At 34.9% G+C, this 16,224-nt stretch overlaps 5 protein-coding genes across 9 annotated transcripts; 3 read left to right on the forward strand and 2 right to left on the reverse strand.

Annotated features, from left to right (window-relative positions):
• Window positions 1-99: 99 nt before the first annotated feature.
• On the forward strand, window positions 100-2,425 carry LOC123319549. Its single transcript, XM_044906595.1, has 8 exons — window positions 100-242; window positions 299-346; window positions 409-468; window positions 528-584; window positions 637-746; window positions 834-930; window positions 988-1,106; window positions 1,618-2,425. Exons 1-8 carry the CDS (start codon window positions 179-181, stop codon window positions 2,356-2,358), a joined length of 1,296 nt encoding a protein of 431 aa, XP_044762530.1. The 5' UTR covers window positions 100-178; the 3' UTR covers window positions 2,359-2,425.
• A 318-nt stretch (window positions 2,426-2,743) lies between these two features.
• Window positions 2,744-5,783, forward strand: LOC123319552 (RNA-binding protein 1). Of its 2 annotated transcripts, XR_006538507.1 has the most exons (4): window positions 2,744-3,117; window positions 3,282-3,380; window positions 3,769-4,223; window positions 5,449-5,783. XR_006538507.1 is itself a non-coding variant. In XM_044906598.1 (3 exons), the coding sequence occupies exons 1-3, from the start codon at window positions 2,909-2,911 to the stop codon at window positions 5,534-5,536; spliced, it is 396 nt and encodes a 131-aa protein (XP_044762533.1). In that variant the 5' UTR covers window positions 2,753-2,908; the 3' UTR covers window positions 5,537-5,783. The 2 variants fall into 2 exon arrangements, 1 of the variants encoding a protein (XP_044762533.1); XM_044906598.1 differs by lacking the exon at window positions 3,769-4,223 and having other exon boundaries at window positions 2,753-3,117.
• A 298-nt stretch (window positions 5,784-6,081) lies between these two features.
• LOC123319545 (putative uncharacterized protein DDB_G0271606) lies at window positions 6,082-9,998 on the forward strand. 3 transcript variants are annotated; one of them, XM_044906587.1, is made up of 8 exons: window positions 6,094-6,268; window positions 6,422-6,498; window positions 6,633-6,696; window positions 7,589-7,663; window positions 7,962-8,604; window positions 8,828-9,031; window positions 9,088-9,525; window positions 9,585-9,998. In XM_044906587.1, coding segments are annotated over exons 2-8 (1,569 nt in total). In that variant the 5' UTR covers window positions 6,094-6,268; window positions 6,422-6,496; the 3' UTR covers window positions 9,728-9,998. The 3 variants fall into 3 exon arrangements, with proteins under 3 accessions (XP_044762521.1, XP_044762523.1, XP_044762522.1); XM_044906586.1 differs by lacking the exon at window positions 6,633-6,696 and having other exon boundaries at window positions 6,082-6,268; XM_044906588.1 differs by lacking the exons at window positions 6,633-6,696; window positions 7,589-7,663 and having other exon boundaries at window positions 6,082-6,268.
• A 1,470-nt stretch (window positions 9,999-11,468) lies between these two features.
• Window positions 11,469-12,899, reverse strand: LOC123318806 (E3 ubiquitin-protein ligase Siah1-like). The gene is made up of 2 exons (XM_044905546.1): window positions 12,754-12,899; window positions 11,469-12,005 (listed from the first exon to the last, which is right to left on the reverse strand). The coding sequence occupies exon 2, from the start codon at window positions 12,001-12,003 to the stop codon at window positions 11,647-11,649; it is 357 nt and encodes a 118-aa protein (XP_044761481.1). The 5' UTR covers window positions 12,004-12,005; window positions 12,754-12,899; the 3' UTR covers window positions 11,469-11,646.
• Window positions 12,900-13,458: 559 nt separating this feature from the next.
• LOC123319300 (E3 ubiquitin-protein ligase Siah1-like) lies at window positions 13,459-16,070 on the reverse strand. Of its 2 annotated transcripts, none has more exons than XM_044906191.1 (2): window positions 15,820-15,978; window positions 13,459-13,971 (listed from the first exon to the last, which is right to left on the reverse strand). In XM_044906191.1, the coding sequence occupies exon 2, from the start codon at window positions 13,967-13,969 to the stop codon at window positions 13,592-13,594; it is 378 nt and encodes a 125-aa protein (XP_044762126.1). In that variant the 5' UTR covers window positions 13,970-13,971; window positions 15,820-15,978; the 3' UTR covers window positions 13,459-13,591. The 2 variants fall into 2 exon arrangements, 1 of the variants encoding a protein (XP_044762126.1); XR_006538461.1 differs by lacking the exon at window positions 13,459-13,971 and adding an exon at window positions 14,359-15,135 and having other exon boundaries at window positions 15,820-16,070.
• Window positions 16,071-16,224: the final 154 nt, after the last annotated feature.

Here is a 16,224-nt window from a genome sequence, read left to right on the forward strand (position 1 = left end):
TTCTTCGGTGTGCATAAGGAAAAGTTTCTTTTGAAAAAACCGTAATATTTCTCAAAGTTTCAGTTTTGGTGAGAGTAGTAGTATCAGTAGCTCATTATAATAGTTCGAAGTTTGTCTTACTGAAAAGGGACATCTTTTTCGAATTCATTTAATTTGATGATATCTAGGGATTACTATTATGGCAACTTCTACAATGGGTGTAACGCCCCAGTACATACATATGTCCGACGAAGACTTGATTGGTAATTACATAAACTTCCAAATATCCTTCACAATTAAATATTTGTCATCATTCTAGAAGCCGGTATACTTCCTAAGAAGCCCAAGACTCAAACGAATAAAGCAGGTATATTTATTCAGGAAATTTTAGTAGTTCATTGAGATCATACAGTTTAATTTTATCTCTAGGAGCACCTGCGAAGGGGGAAATGTTTAAAATGATGGAAATCGATGAAAAATATCTGGAAGGTAAGGCAGAATTTGCACAAAACTTGGATCGGTAATCTTAACTAGGTATGATTTTTCAGAACTTCGTTTGGAAGCAGCCCCACTGGACTACTCAAATTTCTGCTTTGCGAAAAATGGTAATATTTTGGAGGTTGGTTTTTTATTTAATCAATTTATGTTTATTTTCAGGCTTACGAAATAGCAATTATGGTGCCAACAAAAAAAAAACCTCAAGTGAAAGTGTTTATAACATGAAAAAGACTCAAACCATCAGTCGTAGAACTTCTAACGTCAACAAGGTACAAAAGAATTTTGTGTTCCATAATAAAATGTAAAACAGTAGCCTCCCAGGATTTTGAATTAACTGATTCGAACAATTGTTTTAGGAAATCACTCAAAAAGCTGTTAAAAATATAGGCAATGTGTTGAATAAAAGTGGTACAAAAGACTACAAATTCATTCCGATGTCGCCTGATATTCTTGGTGAGTCTTTGTATCAATGCATAAACGTAAAACTGAGTTTCCTGGTTATTATTTCAGATAAATTGAAAGCAGAAACTAATAAACTGAATGTGAGGAAAGAACTGTTTAAAACGTCCCTGTCAAGGGATAACAAAAAATCAACAGCTTCCAATAGGTTATCAGTGAATTCATCAACGGTGAGTACAATTTCATAAGCTTAAGATAGATAACTTTATTTCATCAAAAAGTTGTAAAACGCACTTGGAAGTTCATTTTCTAAAAGCAAATGTTGAAATTATTCTTTCACTCAATAGTTTGTTTTTAACAAAATACTTCCCTAACCTTACATTTCAACTGTAGGTTAACCTTTAACCTTTTTATTCAAACGTCAAAGTGTGTTCTATGTTCGTCAACATGACAAGGGGTATGTTCACAAACTTACTCCGAGAGTAGAGTATGAGTATGGTCATCACAGAACACAGAACATATAAGTCAAAAACGTACTTTTAGTTCCTCAGAGTATGCTCTCTGAGTAACTAAAAGTACGTTTTTGAACGCTTCGAGTAATCAGAGCTTACTCAGAGCTTGCTCAGAGTAAGTTTGTGAACGCAAGCTAGCATACTATGGTTTTTTGACAGCTGATTTTTTTTTAAACTTAAAAATTTATTAGTTTGTCTCTAAATTGAGATCGAGGTTTTATTTTTATAGGCTCTCAAGAATGTTAGTAGATCCTATAATAGTAGATCCCCCCTTTTGGATATAAATACCGTGGAAACATTATTGAAGAAGAAAACTTCTCTCCAATCAATAGCCAAACCTCAGCATCAGTTACCGATTCGTACTCCATCTAGGCTGTCAACAGTTGAAGAAGAGAAGCACACTTTGACTCCGAGTACATCCGGAAGCACCTTGAAAAATGATGCCCAATCACCAGTGTCCTCTGATGTCGAATTTGAAAACATAGAAAACATGTGCAATACCCAGGAGCTTAATGACAAAATAAGAAAGATACAAGATATTATCAAAATAGATCGAGAAGAATTTGGGAAGTTTAGGGAAGCCAATGAAAAGAGAATGATTGAGATAAGTTCAGTTTTGGCGGAGATCATTCATGCTTCTGAGGGTAAGAAAGTAGCAAAAAGTAATAAAAAACCGCCAAAAAGGAGGTCCAGTTTGAAATCATCTGAGCAAATTCCTAATGAAAATGTTAGATCTTTGAAAAAACCCGAAAATCTGCTGAAGAATGTATTGATTACTAATAGTAAACCTCAAGGTGAAACTCCCAAACAGAAGAGGGCAGAAAAGATGTATAATAATCTGAGAGATAGATATGGAATTTTGGAGACCCCTAAATTTGATAAGAAAATTTCTAATGGCGAGTCTAAAAATATTTCTATGAGGCTTCAAGAACAATGTCTAATGCTTTTAGATACTCCACAGCGTAAATAAAAACTAAACTTTAAATTTTATGTCTATGTATTATTAAAATGCCAAATATATCTGTGATTTAATTCTATGTTTGTTTTATTCGTGTAGTTTGCGCGCTCCGAAACAATCAACCTCCATTTCCGAACTTAGCTATTCGTGTTCTGTGGTGAACTCTACTCTTTTGTTACCATGTATGGAGGGTTCAGAGACCGTTGTTTCTGGGAGGGTCCCATGGAGGTAGGAAAACCACCTTGGCGGGACCACAGTACCATGCGAGGAACATTAAACTTAATAAGTCTTTTATTGAGTTCAATGGCTTTGATTGAATCAACGTCAATGGCGAGGAATGACACGCCATGACAATTAGGTCTGTGGTTTAATATTCTATGATCGAAAATAAGCAGACAAAATCGATTTTGGGCGTTCACCATTCTTTTCCTTCGAGTCCGTCAGCCGTCAACCATCTTGTAAACGGTTGCTATAGATATTTTTGCTTGATTGTTGTTTTGAATAGCACATATTTTACTGTTTTGAGTGTATAATATAAGTTTTATTATTGGTAACCAACGAGATGTCTCGCTATAGAGAATGGGATCTTTCTTGCAAGGTGTACGTCGGTAATTTGGGATCATCTGCAAGTAAACATGAAATTGAAAGCGCCTTTAGCAAATATGGTCCTTTGAGAAATGTGTGGGTGGCTAGAAATCCTCCAGGCTTCGCTTTCGTTGAATTCGAGGATTCAAGGGATGCGGAAGATGCCGTGAGAGGGTTGGACGGCACGTAAGTAAAGAATTGTGCAGAAAATATTTCATATTTTCACAAAGTTAGCTTTGAAGAACGAGAACTTGATTCTCATGAAAAAGGGAAATCAAATTGTTCTAATGATAATATGCTACATGCACTTGTATTATACTCAGCTGAATGTTCTCTTATTTTACTTATAGTCGATGCTGTGGTACAAGGGTCCGTGTTGAAATGTCAAATGGGCGATCAAGAAGAGGAGGTGGAGGTGGTGGTAGGAGGGGTCCCTCAAGGTATTCCAGGTATGTTTTGTTCTCATAATTTTCATTCTTCACCTGAAATCATATTTTTTGTATTTTTGAAACGAGAGCTGTTCAGTTGTCTCAGTTGTGTGGTTGGTGCTCACGAAAGACTAGAGTGACTAGACTGCAACTAGACTGGGCCTTGTCCAAGAGTAAATTTATTGTGTTTTCCAAGTTGAGGCTTGAAATTTTATATAATTTCTTGCATTCTATGAATTTGTTAGTCATTCAGTTTAATTCATGTGTACCAACCAGCTTCTTGAGAGGAACCACTGAAATGTTACTTTAAACCATAAATTATTGCATAGAGTCAGTTTTCTTGAATATGATTTCATGGTGTATTTCCCTCATGTGACATGAACAGAATTTTAAGTTTCGTTTTTGCCAGCTATTACAGGCCAACGTCACTGCTGTTGTTTTCTCCCCCCGACCGAGTCTACCCAACCCCCCCAACGTCCTCTGGCCTACACATCTCATCTTTAATTAATTAAATACGACACACAACAACTAGGGTTCAACAACTACTTCTGTCATCTACAAACAACAGCCCAAATGAGGTCGGTTTAAAAGAAAAGTGGCCTAAAACAACATCGTCTCCACCAGAAAATCATCAGCAGTCGGCTTTGATTCTTCCAAAAATTGCAAAACAAAAACTGCCAAGGGCAACTTCATCCGGCTAGGCAACGGTCATCATCTTCCGTACAAAACATCTACAAAATTTTTCCTCATCATAAACAACAACTTCCTTCCCATGGGTACAGGTTACTCAAAACCCAACTGAACAAAACCTCAACAATTTTTTTCAATCAACGACACTTTGTCAACCTTCAACGATGTTCCTACGTAAGTTTTAGGCATTGAAAGGGATTGCTAACCCCTTTCCTAGTTTTTGTTTATAACGTCTTATAACAGATACTGTTTCAATCGAATTTTTATATTTGGAATCGATGTTTGCCATTCGGGGTTTTCATATTCATTCTCAAATATAATTGAAATTGTTATAATGTTACTGTTAATGCAGCTTTATTTAATGTGAAGAATTCATTTCTATGTTTTATGAGGGGTTTTTGTTGTTTGAACAAGAAGTTGTCAAAAGTTTAAGGTTAGTAGTAATAGTAAACTAATTGGTTAGTAGAATTTATACTAATATTTGTATAAAGTGATACATTTGGGGTAAGTGTTGATGTAATTTTTAAAATGGTAGAATTTTCATCAAAATTGGCAAGTAGTGATTCCGAATATATTTATTTGAGTTAGGTTGGCTAAGATGATGAATTGAAAGTTTTGGATCAGACAAGTAATTTAGGAATTAGATATTTGGAAATTACCGTAATGGAAGCCTCGAAGCTCTGATAGAATACTGTGTACCTCACTGGGCTAGATTGTACCTCATTCGATTCAATTTTTTTTCAAATCCCTCTCCCCCTCACAGAGATGAAATTTTAAATGATAAATCGAAAATTTTCAGTCCCCACTCCATTTAGCAAGAACAATAGTCTTTTCACCCATAAAATTCTTACAATCTGAAATTTCCCTTAGGTCATTCGATAGTTCACAAGAATTCACCCAACTATTTTACCACCTGTTCAATTCGAATGACTTATCATATTTTTTCATTTTTATTGACCACCCTCCATCAAAGTGCAAAAACTTCTTTTTCTGGTTTTGAGTAAAAAAAAGTTCTTTGAATAGTCTCAGTCAATTAAAATTGTTCTCAGTCCGTTCTTGCTGTCGTCCATATTTAATTTTGATGTTTAACACAAGTAGTCATCTCTGTAGAAATTGATCTTCGATAAATTTTAATTGAAGTTCCCGAAAAATTCAATATAGTTGAAGTTTTTGTTGATCAACATAGTCATATTATCGTATTCGTATTAACAATTATCAAGATGTGTAAAGTTGAAATAACAATTTATTTAGATATTTGGGATCACGATTCCAAATTAGACTGTAGTTTCTCAATAAAAATCGGGGGGGTTTAATTTTGTGGCTGAATCGATTGATCCAAATGATTCGTTAGGAGAAAAGTACATAAGAGAGGGGCTCTTAATTCACTTTGAATTTTTAGGTCTAGATCACCTAGGAGGTCACGATCGATATCGAGATCCAGGAGCCGAGACAGGCGCAGCAGGTCGGACTCGAGGGACCGTCGATGAACGATGGAGCCCTTGCTTCGAAGATGACACATCAGACTATATTTTAAGCTATATTATTATAGTTACTTGGGAATGAGTCTTTCATTTATCCGAAAGTTCACAAGTTCTTCAAGGCACTTTTTCCCTCTTTTTTGTCTATTCAAATGAGTCGGATATTTTAATTTCCTATTTTGTGAGTGAATATGTAATTATTTGTATTATGATTATTCTTTAAGACATACAAAAAATATAGATAGTAAATATGTGACCCACAGTTATTTATTTCCTTTCATTCATGGAGACCTGAACGGCTAAGTATAAATAAAAAAATATACAGCTATACCACGCTGACAATGCCGGTTCTCGTTCTCTCCTCCATCCCATCCCTCGCCTCGTAAAAGCAGTGCTCAATGTGTTGGTGAACATAGAATTAAAGATTCGTCTTTGACAGAATTCCGTGTGTAGTTCAAAGATCTTTGTAATCTGTGGTGTAGTTCAAACATCACCTCCGGTGTTCTAGACCATAGAAATGTCTTTATTTTTATAATTTCAATCATAGACATCAACGATCGATGACATTTCTCTTGACAACAAGCGAAGGAGAAGAGGCTTGGCTTTTTGTACTACTAGATTGTTATTATTTTCAATAATAATAATTGTTTTGTTATAATCTTTGGCAGAAAGCTCTCAAGTGAACAATTTTGTTATCGGTAAAATAATACCAATCAAATATGTCTTTCAATAATAGGAGAGGTGAATATTTTATATAACTATAGTTATTGATTTTTCTCGTTCGAATGCATGTTTCATGAATATGAAGAATGTTATATCCCGAACAAAAAATGCTTATTGGAAATGGATATTGGAAATTACATTATTTATTTCATAATTATATAATTTTTCAAGGGGGTGGTAACTTCAACAAAGGGGGGGCAGCTCCATTTCAAAGAAGATCTGGTGGTCCCAATAACTTCGCTCAGAATGTAAGTACACAACTTTTTTTTTTCTAGTGGAATTTCTTATTGAATTGAAAGCTTATGAAATGTGAATTGACCGAAGGTGACTGATACGAATTGAAATCATTTACTGCACAAACTAATTCATTATGTTTATCTAGGTTACTTAGAAAGAGGTCGATGGTTAAAGTAAACTCGGTGATGCTAAGCAGAGCCTGGGTAGTGGTACTGATTATGGGCCTATTTTGGTTTTTAGACACTTAGCGTAGTGAAAAATTGTCATTTTCCATTAAAATATCAATCTACAAAGCTTAATCAGAAATCAGTAATCTTTGGAAGATTGATAAAAAAGCAACTGAAATGACTTTGATGGACTATCCTAAGTGAAAATTCATCTATCTTGACCATTTTCATTTAATCCTCAGTTTTTTATAAAATTGGAGTTTTTTCCCTATTGCATCATCAAAGGGTTCGGAATATGAGATTGGTGTGTCATTTTGAATAAACCGTTGGGAAAACGCCCTAGATTTTATTCTGCGGGTCATGTAATGCATGCAAACGTTTTTCAATCGAAACTGAGAATTTTTATCAATTGGAATAAATTTGAGAAATGATTATGTTTTTGCGAATTAATTATTTTTCTTCCAGTCTTTCTTGCTCAATCCGTTTCAAATTACACCTGTTCGCTAGAAATTCTGGAAGATTTGAAACATGATAACATTTCCATCGACTTTCCCTGATATTTGCTTAGTTTCAATAGAAAATAGTTTGGTGGTCAAGATAGTGTAGTTGTTTTCGTCTTTAATCATATAACTGGGTTGCTGTTAGGTGGAAAATCCAATCACAACGTCTGTTATCTCACATGTCCACCTGTTGCTTCGATTTTGGTGTCTTTGAGTGAACGATTGAGGAGCAAAGAGTCGCAATGTGATTCAGACGTTGTGATGTTTCGAGGAGGGACATTTTGACACCGGTTTAAAATGAGAATGTTCGCCCCCTTACGGCAAACACTTTCATTTTACACAGCTCCCAGTCATGGTTAAATACTCACCGTTATACCTATACCGGTACTCACAGCCTCTTGGGGTTTTCATTAACTTAAATCCTGCTCGAATAGCCTCCGTCCCAGAACTTCGGAAATCAGCAAAATGAGGGATTTGGCCAATTTAACCAGCAGCCGGCTACCAGACAGGTTGGTTGGGAATTTTTCATTTCCTATATTCTCGATTTTTTGTTCCACCGATTTGTTAAATAGTCAGAATAGTTAAAATACTGTGTTTTATATACACGATTTGAAAGTATGTTGTATTTTGAATACTTGCGAGATAGTATTTTGTAATTTGTATTTTAATTGAAGCGAAATATGTGTTTTGCTCTGCATATGGTGAGTAGTAACTTCGAAAAGGAAAGCTTTTCAGGAAAAAAATAAAAATGGCAGCCATTTAAAACAAATTTGTTGGGGGAAATGTATTTTTAAAAATGATTTTCAGCAACCACCAAGAACGCCTTCCGCCCAACAGCAATTGGCCAAGCAGCAGCAGATGCTAGTGCAGAAAAAGCAGCAATTGGCCCAACAACAGAAGGGCATTCAGCAGAAGCAGCAGATGGCCCAACAGAAGCAGTCGCAGCAGAAGCAACAAGAAAACCTTGAACTCAAGAAAAAGAAGGAGTTGGAGGAGCAGAAACAGAAAGAGCTAGAACTCCAGAAGCAGAAAGAACTGGAGCTGCAGAAGCAGAAAGAACTGGAACTCCAGAAGCAGAAGGAACTAGAACTGGAAAAGCAGAAAGCGTTGGAGTTGCAGAAGCAGAAAGAGCTCGAGCTGCAGAAACAGAAGGAGCTCGAGCTGCAGAAGCAGAAGGAGCTCGAGCTACAAAAGCAGAAGGAGCTTGAGTTGCAGAAGCAGCAAGAACTCGAATTGCAAAAGCAGAAGGAACAAGAGGAGTTAGCAAAGAAAGAATTAGAACAACAAAAACAGGTTCAGGAAGAAGAGGGCCAAAAAGATAATGATGCTGAAACGATGGAAGTTGAACAAAGCGAAGAAGGGCCTTGTCCGGATGGTGCTCCTGAACCTCCAATTTCTGGAGGAGATACTGAGAACAGACCTGCAAGGCGACGCTTCCCTCAAAGAAACAGTAGGTATTTGCTCTAAGACGTGTGGGCCTCTACGAAAGAGGCGTGTCTTCTACTTTCGACAGTGGGCCACGCCCACTTCGTTTGGGCCCGTAGGCCCGATTTGCGGGCCCTTTTTTTCATTAAAATCTATGGTCCTTGTTATTTTAGAATATAGATTATTCTTTTAGTATATAGATTGAAAAATGGAAAAAACCAATCAACATGTTTTGAATTATTTCCCAGGAAAACTTTCAAAGTACGAAATACAGAGACGGAGGAATCTCAGGTTGAGCAAACTGCTTCAACCGAAGAGTGCAATGGTTATATTGAATGAGGTGGGAAAAAGCGTCACCTACAATGTGGAGAGATCGCAAACTAGACCTGGGCCGAAAGGTTATATGTTCAAAGCTACTGTGGTGGTGGACGATACAACACACGAGGGATACGGTGAGATATTAGGAGTTGTGTGAATAATATCGACTTAACACTACTTACTTTTAAAGGACTGAGCAAAGCTAGTGCAAAGAATGAGGCTGCTGAGAAGGCCTTGAAATTCCTCGTGAAAAACAAAAAACTCATTCAGACTACGGCAACAGAACCTACCACCAACCCTCCGGAGACCGAAGAAGCTATGGATACTACGGAAAAAGTGGAGAAACCCTTGGACATCCCTCTGGCTTGGCAGCAGTTCGCTTCGTTCGCCATATATAAACTTCTCGATTCTTGGGGCGAAGATCTGGAGGTGATAAAGGAAGACGTTAAAGTAGACAAGAAGCCTGCCAAAAAGTTACCCCCCAACCCAGAACTGATAAATCCGCTGATGCTGATGAATCAGATGCTGCCCCGAGTGAACTTCCTCGAACTGCCAAAGACGTCGAATGGCCCCTTTAACACGTTCAATTTCCAGGCTGTAGTCGATGGACAGACATTCAACGGAAGTGGTGAGTTGTGAGGGAAACAACTTGAGCCCTTCATGACTTTCATTTTGATCTTTTTGCAGGTGTTTCAAAGAAGGTTGCCAAGAGGGCGGTGGCATTTGCAATTTGTAATGAAGTTTTAGGTATTCAATATCCTCCTGAAGTGTACACGCCTCCTGTTAAATCCGAAGCTCTCACACCTCAACCTGAAGTGGTGACATGTTGAAGATCGATCTGATTATTGTGTTTCTCTGTGACGTGAATTTAATTTAAGATTGGTTCTAGAAGAATTTTTGTTGAGTGGAGGTAATTGGATCAAGTTGTCATCGGAATTTATCCAGAAAATTTTATATATTATACGATTTAATTTTATTGAATATTCAGTTCACAATTTTTTTTTCCACATAGGCTAATTGACGAAGATCGTGAATACTGAGTAATTAGATGATTTGATTGTGAGCTGTAACTCTTGTGCAAACAATAAACTTCGATTACAATTAGCGTTTTTTTTTCAATAAATTTTCAACTCCAAGAAAAAACTGGGAAAGTCTTCATTATACTAGTACCTACCTCACGGATTTTTGAAGGAGCCAGTAAAATTTGGGAATTTTATCAATTCATGGGAAGGTAACTTCACTCGAAGATCTGCATATTCCCCTTTTTATTTCCGAAGGAAATTATTTGAGAAAAGCGTTAGAAAATGAGTAATAATGACATCTGACGACTTTTCGAAACGTTTCTTTCTTAGATGGAACATAGAACATCGGTAGAAAAAAGAGTGGCAGACATGTTCATGAATTCATAGACGTAGAGTCTCTATGTCTCTAATATTAGTGCTCTGTGAATTGAAGTCAAAGATAACCATAGAACCATAAAGATGTACAGATAAGTGTTCTGTGATAACAAGTATTTAAATATGTGCTTCTGCCAGGGGTGGGCAAATCGATAGACGACGATCATAGAGTCTCTGACGACGATACTACTGACGGTTAATCTGTCGTTATCACGGATTTAGATCTTGGTTATTCTATATTCATAGATCACTGATCACGGAGATCTTCAAAATCTGTTGAGAATATCAAGAAGATACAGCTATATCTTCTTGGAGAATATGGACGACTCAGGATTGACCATTATCCTATAAACAGGGCCTTTATAAACCGTTTGTAATAAACGATTGTGCCATCGCAGCCGACTCCGAATAATTCGGTGCTGTTCCTTATATTTCCAAGAGAAAACGTTCGAAAAAAGCGTGAGATAAGCCGATATAAGTTACGTTTATATCGATTGTAAACTTTTTCATCATTGGAGGATTGCACATACTGAAAAGGTTCACGCTCATGACTTAACTCCTGGAATAATGAAAAAAATACACGTTTATCGAGCTTATAAATCTTATTACTTCTCGATTCACGCAATCCACAGTTTTGAAGCATACGCATTTTCCTATTTCCGAAAGGAAATGTACGAATATTCTCTAGCCACAGAGTATAATGAATTTATCATATTTGACAAGTGAAGCAGATTTCGTAGGGAGAAAGGTGAAGTAGACGCGGCATTCACGATTGAAAATGAGCAGTAAGGTTTTTTTCGATTTCACCTCATGACATCGGTTTTTATCTGTTTTTTTACGTGGAGTGGAAACGAACAGACGGCTTGAAGGCGAGAAATGGTTCTGCGAGCTTATTGGAAAGGGGGATTTTTCTGACGGATATCCGTCATATATGGAAGATTAGTTAATCTGTGGTCAGGGGTGGGTTAATCGATGAAAGACGATGTCCTTATAGGCGAATCTGTCCGAATAGGCAAATTTCTTGATCGAAGGAATGTGGGTAGTTCGTTAGATGGGTGGGTAGAATTAGGATGAGCATCAGTTATGTATTTATTAACCATTACACGTGTTTTGGGGTAAGTATCTCTATCTTCAGGTGGATGGAGGTAAAACTGACTGGAATGGAAAAAGTAAATAACAATTTTTAATGCTCTTTATACTTCAAAACATTGATAAATATAGATAATATAGTAAATGACATCAAAGAGAGTACCCAACACGAAAAAATAGTTCACTTATAAAAAGCAATTTATGAAATATAAACACATACTACAATAAATTTAATTCGATATCACCAAAATTGAATCATTAATCTATTTCGTACTTATTTTGCCCATTTCTGGATTGTTCTTCGGACTGAATTTGCAACCTTCTTCATGCTTCTTCAAATCCTTGGCCTTCAGCGACACCTCTATGCATCCGTTCTGCGAAAACTTACAAGTGAAAACCAACGCATCATATATTTTTTCCAACGATGAAATTTTGAACATCAGAAATGTTTCTCCACAGTAGCAAACGGTTTCCGAGTCACTCGTTTCGCACTCGGCACTAGAACAACGCAAGTGCCCCATTTTGCATTGCTGATACGGGGGCGTGATGATGATATGGCATCTAGGACATGTCAGGAGATCCTTTACGTATTCGTTCATTGCTATGTGCTCAGGCTTCATCTCTGGAACAATTCAATTGAAATATCAGATGGAGCCACTTGTTACACGGTCGATTTAGGTGAAGGCGTTTGTTGTTGCTCGAAATGTAGATGAAGGAAGCCTACTTTGACTCATAAACAGGGGATATGCCAAATTAGCTGATATTTATACATTATCAAGGTCAGAATTTTACTTTAACTTTGAAAGATATAAGACTACAGCACATATACACAAATTACAAATCCATATGTCATAAAAGAGAATTTTAGTATTAAATATATCGTAATATTTTGTGATCACATTGATGTCACTTATGTTATTTATGATGAGATGAAATTAAAAAAAATACTGTAAGGTTTAGTCTCCTTTACTCACCTTGTACATTATCTCATTATTATGGGGAAACTATTAATAAGATGCATTTTGGAATCGTTTTACGATAACACTATAAGACTAGGTGTCTAATTCCAAAGTTATTATCATTATTATTTATTTGATTGAGAAAGGAGGCATATAGCCTATAAACTTTCAAAGTACAAAAAAAAGATTGAAAAAATAGTGTGATACAAAAAGGAAAGATATATCAACAAGAAGAACAAATCAAAAAAAGTTCATGGGAACCAAAATCCAACTATTTTATACATACAGATATTCAGGAAATAAAATATTTGAATGTTTTTCGAAACTTATTGGACTTAAATCTCGAAAACTGTATAGAGGAAGGTTTTTTACTGAGACGATGATAAAATGTGACCATTTGAAAAAACTTACCTTCTTTCTTTTCAATTCAATTCAATAAAACGATATTTATGTTGGTATTTTCGAAACTAGTAGCTGAATTGTTAGTTTACATGAGTCTACATATGTGACATGTTCCGTATATAGAAGTTGTAGCTTGTAGCGTATCATATGTTCTATAATTTCAGATTTGAAAGAAGTAAGTATCTCATTATAGATCTCTTCTTCTTCTTTCGTTTTTGACTTTCATTAGTAGTCAGGTAGCATTGAAATTTGGGAAAAAAATTTGATCATCTACTTACCTCCTTGAAATTTAGCATATTGATATTCTTGGACTTATTAATCTTCTATAGTTTTCAAACTGCTATAGTTCAAAGAAGTAGGTATCGATTTTTTGGTCCAAATGAATATGATTTTTGAAAAGGTTTTTTTACTGGGGTTTTCCCTATATAAGCTCTTTTATCATACGCAAAATTGTTACGCTGTGCCAAAACTGTATCTCATACACATGCTATAATTATTGTTTGATGTTAAAGATTCTAAGGCTCTGTATCAAAAGAATGTGTATATGTATATCTGCAAAAATGAATTTTTGAATGAGCTTCTGATTTTTTAAAAGAACTAAAGTTATCTAAGGATGAAATTAAGCACCAAGTATTCTAATCTGTGTTGTCTGGTGCTCAAAATACTTCTTATCCAACTAAGTATTGACCACGTGTTTTCATGAAAAAATTTCAATGAAAAATTCATCATTATTTAATAGAATACTAACAATAGTTTAGATAATTAATTCGATTACATCAACCATGACATAAATTATGAAAAAAAACAAATCAGAACAATAACAAAACGAAAAAAGAAATAAGTAGACCTAATTTTTTTTTCTGGGTGTCTGACGAGATTCCTTCTTCTTTCCAGAAGTTCCCTTATCATCTGCATTTCCACATTGAGCAGCTCTTCTAAGAGGACATCTCTCCTCGTGCTCCTTCAACAGTTTACCCGGTTTCTTAGCTGGGCAACCGTAATTCTGATACCTACACCTGAATATGTAGTTATCGAACAATTTCTCCATTATGATGATCCTGTCGTCCATTATTTTTTCAGAGCACTCTTTGCAGACGTTCGGCTTGGACGGCGGATGACATTCTTGACATTTGTAGTGAGAATTCGGACACATGTAATATGGAGGACGCTTGAAAGTGAAGCAAGTATGGCAGAATAATTCTCCATGCATTGCAAGGTTCAACATGTCTGCAAAGAAAAATTGAGCGATGTGAGAATAACTATATACACCTTTGAGGCAGTATCCATATTGATTTTATTTCAATTTCACTCATTTAATTGTCAAAAACAATTTGTTGAGTTTTTATAGAATGAAAAGAGTGAACGAAATTAATTCTCTACTTTTTCGAAGATATATTCTTTGTCGGTAACTACTGAAGATAAATCGATGAAAATTGATACAAAAATCAAGCCTCAAACTGAGGAATAACTCCCTCAAGTCAAAATTATTTTTTTCTAAATTTTAAATAAAGTTAAGAATTTAAATAATTATTTGAATAAGGTGAAATTCACAGTGAGAGTCTTCCTAAAGACGTTTTTGTGTTGTGTATTTTTATAAGTATCAAACAAAAGGACTGTTGAGTTTGGGTTGATTTATTATATACACAAAAACTTTAAAATCTACAATTACATCACACATTAAAAACCCAAATTTTCATTATAAACTACTAAATATAAATATTCAATTCACTTCTGCTTAAAATTAAAAATTTGAATATATTTCGAGTGAATTAGTTTTATACAAATGTATATTATTTACATTATTTTATACTCAATTATTTTACATATAAGAAATTTTATTGGGAAAATTTCAGAGATTAAATTCACAAGTACATTTTTCAAAACCGCGGTGATTTTTCCCAATTTGTGATAATTTTTAATATTTTTTATTTTTCTTTGATTTTCTCGCATTTATTCATTTTAACACGTTTTCAAATAGAGTCTTTTCCGCTTTCCGATAAACTAGTTTACAATGTTGCATTGTATTAAATATAGGGTTGGATCAAAAGTATCTCTTTCCCAAAAAAAATGGATTCCTATTTTTTCTCTTGTATCCACACTGTTCCTGATGCTCTCTAATCTGAGATCCGAGTATTTGTTGTTTACAGCCGTGCGTAACGTATTTACACAAAAACTTCATGTTAGCAAGGATTTTCTCTAAGCTATATAGCCTCGTAGCACCAACGCTTGCCCCACAAAAATTGCAGATGTCAGTTTTTGGGACACAGTCATTGCAAAGTATGTGTCCGTTGTTACATTGGCGAAGTGGACTATAAAGTGTCCCTTGACAAAAGGGACATTGTAGTTCTCTTCTCACAGCAGCCTCAGCTCTCGAATCCATATTAGTTGCACCTAGTGACAATTAAAATGTTGCTTCAGTTTCTCACAATCCGTTTCAACAATTAGACCTACACAATTTTTGGCAAGGAATCACTCCTACATATTCATTAACACCCTGTATACCACTTATGATAATGTATGCAGGAAAAATTAGAAGAGTGATAGTTTCTACAAAAAAACTTGAAGAATAGTGAAATAATATTCAAAAAAAGAATAAATATTGATTGCAACAATTTTTATCAGATAAATAAACATTTGATACCAGAATTAATATTATCGAATTGGTTTCTCTATGAAAATATATAAACACAACAGTCTCATCAAGAACAGTTATTACAGTACCAATAAAAAAACCTCGACTAATGGAATAAGATAAAAATAAAAATAACGAATAATATAAATTATCGATTTATCTTCAGTAGTTTACCTAATTTGGTACCTGCATTTAATGAATCCCATATAATACCTTTATTCATATGAGTTAACGTATATTTCTGTTAAGAGCTGAATAATCTACTCAAAAAAAGATTGATTTCAACGAAATAGTAGATAATTATTTAGAAATTCAGGGAAAAATTATGCTTTGTTTCGAATATATTATTTCAGACAGAAATACTTTCCATTTCAAGATGATTTTGAAAGGAATAAGTGGCCAATAAAAAACTCATCATAGTAAAAAAGAAAGTTTTCATTTACCTGTTATTTTCTACCCTCCCTGTCGGAAATATAACTTTCGTCCAAAAGTATTTCTACTTGAGATGCCTAAAATGATCTAGTAGAAAAATGTACAAGTGAAACAACACCGCCTTGAACACGAAATGTTGGATGGATCAACTAAAACCGTAAAATTTTTCGACATATGTAACATAAGAGATTAATGAATTATTCTAGATAAGTTTTTCGCATGTTTTTTTTTTAATTGAATCTGAAATTGAAAGGAGTATTTACCAGGTATATAAGGAAATATAAAAGGGAATTAATTCTATCTTAAATTAATCTTTGACGGAAATTATAATTATAAGATAGAAATTATCCAATTAAAATACAAAATATTGATGAATTGTTCAATTTTAGGGGTTATATTTGAAGAAGCCTGTTTTT

Source organism: Coccinella septempunctata, chromosome 8, assembly GCF_907165205.1.
Source record: "Coccinella septempunctata chromosome 8, icCocSept1.1, whole genome shotgun sequence".
Taxonomy (NCBI): Eukaryota; Metazoa; Arthropoda; class Insecta; order Coleoptera; family Coccinellidae; genus Coccinella; species Coccinella septempunctata.